Raw genomic sequence first — 5,490 nt, 5'->3', positions numbered from 1 at the left:
GAAACACAGATAACTGTTTCCATAAGGATGTAGGGCAATGACGTTTGAAATAATTTGAATTAAAATTCTGAGTCTGTGTTGTCATCTACTGGAAAATGTATAACTTGTAATCCCTGACTGAACTTTCGGATGGGTTGGGTGAAGACGAAATTCCCACTTTTCTACTGCCATCTAGTGGAAACATGGCGGTACTTTGCGGGCGCGCGCGCGTGTGTGTAGGTGTGGGTGGGTGTGTTTTGGTGTGTGTGTACTGTAGGTGTGTGTGTATGGGTAGGCTTCAGTCGAAATTAGGCACAACGGGTGAAATACGACAGGTGTGAGACAGTGAGAAGACGGCTTTAGTCACTGAAGCCGCCCGTAGCACCTCACATTGACAATTTAACTGGCTACTCGGATTTAGTTTTTATAATGTGCGCACTCGTACGAAACTAATCTGAGCCAATCCGATCCGTGTTCAGTAGAAGGGCGCGTGAGGACATTTTGACAGTCTGATGCAGGTTGTGACAGGTTACTCCAGCAGTCTTGAGGAACTTCCCATTGAAAGTATTTGACGACGAGAAAATGTGAGCGAGATGTTGCAGTAAATGTAACTTGAATCATCCTGAATGGATTATTTACTAACAATTCGAAAGAGAGATGATTATTATACTCTTTACTCTGTTTTTTATAATTTTTTACTCAGTGTGTGCACTCAAAGTCAAGTGTGGTAAGAAACCTTTTGTGTATGTTTGTTAATAATACTGAACAGAGACAGCTCAAAAGATTTCAAGCTGTAAATGAATGTACACAAGTAAATATATATACCAGCTAGTGTGTGTGATTTCAGCACACAATTCTTGCTTTGTCATTTAAACTTTAACTATAAATCTTTGTAGTACAAATGGAAATGATGTCTCATGTTTTTCAGTTGATATCATCCTCCTCTCTGTAATTAATCGTTTTAACTTTACAACTCTTTATTTTATAATGCAAATATCTTCATAAATTGAACAGCTAAGGAGTTTTGCTGCTTTTAGTCTATATGTATTCCATTTAATGTCATCAATATGCTAATGTACTTCTAAATGCTGACAACATTTCAGAAGAAAGAAGCATTTCAAATTGGCAATTGACCCTGGAAATTGGTGCCCAGGTAGAGATTTTTGCAACTCCTATTTGCTCCACTCCTAAAATCTCACTGGGGAAAAAAATATATTGTTTTGTCTACACTCATTTGTGCCATTCAACAGTGAAGCTTGATTCCACTCACGTTAAGATAACCTCCATTGACAGAGCAACTGTAGTATCTTGTGAAAAACTTGAAAAGCTCAGAGATGGTTTCTCAGATGGGTAAATTTATCAAACTGCACACCAATATCATTCAACAACTTGAAAAGGGGCTACAAAGGTGTGTATTATTGCTGATGTAACGCAATATGTAATTGCAATGTGTGCAAATGTGTGTAGCGACTGACACTTAAGGCTGTAGCCTTTAGCCTCCTTGTTAGCACACCTGCCTCCCATGCAGGAGATGCCGGTTCAAGTCCCATACGGAGCTGTGCAATGTGTATAAACCTCACTCTCCTGACCTCAAGAGAGTGAGGTTTATACACAAGCGAATAATGTTCAAGGTTGTAGCCTTTAGCCTCCTTGTTAGCGCACCCACCTCCCATGCAGGAGAAGTTGGATCGAGTCCCGTATGAAGCGGATAGAAAAGGAGTGTCACACTGAACTCTAGATGCACATTTTGGAGTTGGTTGTAAGACTGTAAGTCATTGTAATCAAATGCTATTTATTAATTTGCGACTATTTGTGAATGTTGAATGTCAAACATCAAGACAACTTTATTGCAGTTCAGTTCTGGATCAGTGATTACAGCATGATTTTAGTGAGAAAGCTCAATAAAAACAGCTCAAACACTTTAGTGCTACGAACACAGCCCATCATATTCTGACTTTAATTATACAACCAGACCATTAACTCTTAACTTTATGTTTTGCAAAGACACTGTTTTTACATTATTTTCCCCAGAAAAACACTCACTCCAGTATGAGTACACCGCCCTTTCCACACCGGACACATTCTCTGGATCTTTGTTCAGTGCTGTTAGTGTGTGTGATGATAGACAGATCTCCCACTACAGTCATGAAGAACAAGACTGGAAGAAATCAGAAATCTGGAGAGATGTTCCTGAACTACATGAGACTAGAGACTGGTTTCTACATCAGGTTAATATTCTGTCAAACTGCACAAACTCCAAATGTTCTGGTGAGTTTAATGGGTTTCTCTGATCAATCATCAGATATGTTATGAAACTGTAATTATCTATAATTTGTGTGAGATTCTAATCAATATTTGTGTTGTGACTGTAGAGCTTCATGTACTTCAGAGAAGAGCTGGATGTGAGGTGGAGAAACTTCCTGATGGAGCAATCAAGAATCTGAAGGGGTTTGATGAGTATCATTATGATGGAGAAGATTTTATTGCCTTTAATTTTAACACAACACAGTGGATCAATAAAAATCCCAAAGCCAAAGAAACAAAACTGAAGTGGGACCGTCAAACAACAGAAAACCAAATCATCAAGGATCAACTCAAAAACTGCATGAACTGGATCTCCACATTTAATAATACTCAAATAAGTATGTTTCAATAAGTTTTAGTAATAATAGTAGTTCTAGCAGTATTTTTAAACAATTTCTGTCCTGTATAAAAACTAATTAATGAGACTGATGAATTTAATTGAATAAAACTATGAAAATGTGAATGTGTTCATGTTGTCATAAGACTCTGGAATGTGATGCATATATCCTGAATTATTCTTTGTGATGAATTATATCAGTATTTATTGTTGGTCCCTTTAACTCCAGCTCTTCCAGATGTTGAGGTGTTTGCTGTTGAATCTCCTCAAGACCAAAACAAGTTGATTCTGATCTGTCTGGCCACTGGTTTCTACCCCAAACACCTGGAGATGAATATGATGTTGAACGGCATTAAACTGGATCATGTAAACTCTTCTGGAATCAGACCAAACGGTGATGAAACCTTTCAGCTGAGAATCAGTGTGGAGATCCACAGAAATGAGGAAGAGGGTTTTGAGTGTCATGTCAATCACATCAGTGTAAAAGAGCCGGTTATATCAGAATGGGGTAAATATGATCAAATCTTCAGTATTGAGTGAATATGTGGATATTTGTTGTATTTGTGTCGCTTCTGACCTGAACACACATCTGTAAACGAGGCTAAGCTTTCTTTAAAGTGTACATCTGGAAATAGTTGTTGAATGTTATTATACATTTCTGTGTTTGTAATGTGTATATTTTTGTCTGTCATAATTTTGCAGATGGAAAATGCAGTAACTGCAGTGAAACATCTAGAACATATAGTATAACAATCATAGTTGCAGCAGTCGCAGTTACAGTGTTCATGAATGTGATTTATATTAATATCCACAAAAGAAAAAGGTCTAATGGTGAGTTCAAATGAGTTCATACAGAAATTATTACTTTAAATATTCTGTTGTTTAAAATAGTTCTTGAATCCATTTTCAAGAATTGTATGTCAGATTTCTTGGTTTGATGTCTGAGGTGTCTTTCTAAATCTCACAGGATGAAAATTAATATTCAACATTAATTGCACCAGAACTTGATCATTGAATAACTTGGAACATTACTGTTAATTTAACTCTTTATTATACTATAAAAAGATTTTATTAAACGTATCATTTATTTTATGCCACATGAGATGGGTCCAAAAAACACAGTGGGACGTGACGCTCAAGACGTTGGTCTAGCGCAAAAACGCATTCAGTGTGAACGGCCCCTTTAACTTCAATATACTGTAATATTTTTGAATGGAATGTATAAGAATATAACAAGAAAATATTTTGTTATTTTATGATCAATTTCTTGCATGCATATTGTCAAAGTCAATTTCATGAAGACCAAAAGCAATGTATTATGTAAACCCTATTTATTACTATGTTTTACAAATAAACAGATTATTAATATTATTAAACACATTGGCCTGCTGTTGCGCTGCACTTAGGCAAAAGGACAGTTGGCACATCGTAAAGTTGAACAAAGTCTTAAATCCATTTGCTGCATTTTGAATGTGACAGAAAGTATAAACATAACTTTAGCCTCATTACAAAAACTAAACTGAATCTGGTGTTTTTATGAAATGGGCTATAATTTATTATCCTGTGTACTGTATTTCCACTTACATTAACCTCAGCAAATTCTGTGGGATGGTGCTCACGGAGGTTTGAAGTGTTAAAATTATTATTATTATTTTCAGTAAAAATAGTCCTATTCCTCAATATTCCACAGTGTTGTGTTTGTAGATTTGTTTGTGTGCTGGTGTTTATGACATTAAGTGTTAACTTTAATAATTTCATGGTTGAATTTGTTTAAAGTTTTATTTTAATAACACTGTAGCTGACATCAAGGTCAATTTAAGATTTATTCTTGATTATTTAAATATGTTTCTAATAGTTTTGTGTTAAAGAAACAACAGATCTTTAATTGGTAGATTTAAGCCAGTTTGGAAGGAACTGTTTATCTGTGACTTTTATTACAACAATAAAAACTCAAAAGACTCGATAAAAGATTGTCCACATGAAAAGTCTCTTATTGAGTCGTGCTGCTCATCTGAAGTTACAAGATGTTACAAAATCCAAGATTTCAGTTCTCCTTTGGTAATTATCAGCCAATGAAATACGTTTTTCCATTTATTTGATATGTGATTTATATGTTTGTCTCTGTAACACATTCAACATGTTGTTTATGATGATTTTTGGTTGTTTTTTACAGTTTGTTTTATGTCATGTGGATTATTTTTGCATTGTGAAGAGTAATAACTGAACATAGAGTATATTAATACTGTTCATTTAACTCTGTGAAAATACATTAAACTTTGAGGAGTTACACAGAACATTTATTGTGTTTATTTGTGTCATTCTATATTCTGTATTTCTCTTCTATGTTTGTTCTTGCCTATATTTGAGTTCTTACTGCATCTTGAGTTGATCAAATGTTGAATCTTTCAATAAATCGGCAGTCATCTAAGAATCGTCGTGCTTGTGAAATGACTTTGGGGAGCTACCATCATAATAACTGCTCTAGAAGAAAACAACACAGTTTGTAACATCCGTAAAGCTGCGGGTCCAGACGGCATTCTGGGTCGGCCAGCAGAGCATGCTGCGAATCAACTGGCTGGTGTTTTTATGGACATTTTCAATCTGTCCCTCTCCCTGTCTGTAGTCCCCACATGCTTCAAAACATCAACCATTGTGCCTGTACCGAAGCAAGCCACAATCACTTGCTTAAATGACTGGCGTCCTGTTGCTCTGACTCCCATCATCAGCAAATGCTTTGAGAGGTTAATCAGAGATCACATCTGCTCTGTGCTTCCCCCCTCTTTGGACCCATTGCAGTTTGCCTACCGCAACAACCGCTCCACTGATGATGCCATTGCATCTACAATACACACTGCTCTCTCCCATCTGGA

At 36.2% G+C, this 5,490-nt stretch overlaps 1 protein-coding gene across 1 annotated transcript; it reads left to right on the top strand.

Moving 5' to 3' along the window:
• The first annotated feature begins 315 nt into the window (after positions 1–315).
• Positions 316–4,905, top strand: LOC127650641 (RT1 class I histocompatibility antigen, AA alpha chain-like). Its single transcript, XM_052136209.1, has 5 exons — positions 316–706; positions 2,011–2,247; positions 2,352–2,621; positions 2,850–3,128; positions 3,323–4,905. Exons 1-5 carry the CDS (start codon positions 637–639, stop codon positions 3,463–3,465), a joined length of 999 nt encoding a protein of 332 aa, XP_051992169.1. The 5' UTR covers positions 316–636; the 3' UTR covers positions 3,466–4,905.
• The last annotated feature ends 585 nt before the right edge of the window (positions 4,906–5,490 follow it).

The sequence above is a fragment of the Xyrauchen texanus genome, chromosome 10 (assembly GCF_025860055.1).
Source record: "Xyrauchen texanus isolate HMW12.3.18 chromosome 10, RBS_HiC_50CHRs, whole genome shotgun sequence".
In the NCBI taxonomy this organism is placed as follows: domain Eukaryota; kingdom Metazoa; phylum Chordata; class Actinopteri; order Cypriniformes; family Catostomidae; genus Xyrauchen; species Xyrauchen texanus.
Note: the sequence above shows the minus strand (reverse complement) of the source record. Positions and strands in the feature narration are given on the sequence as shown.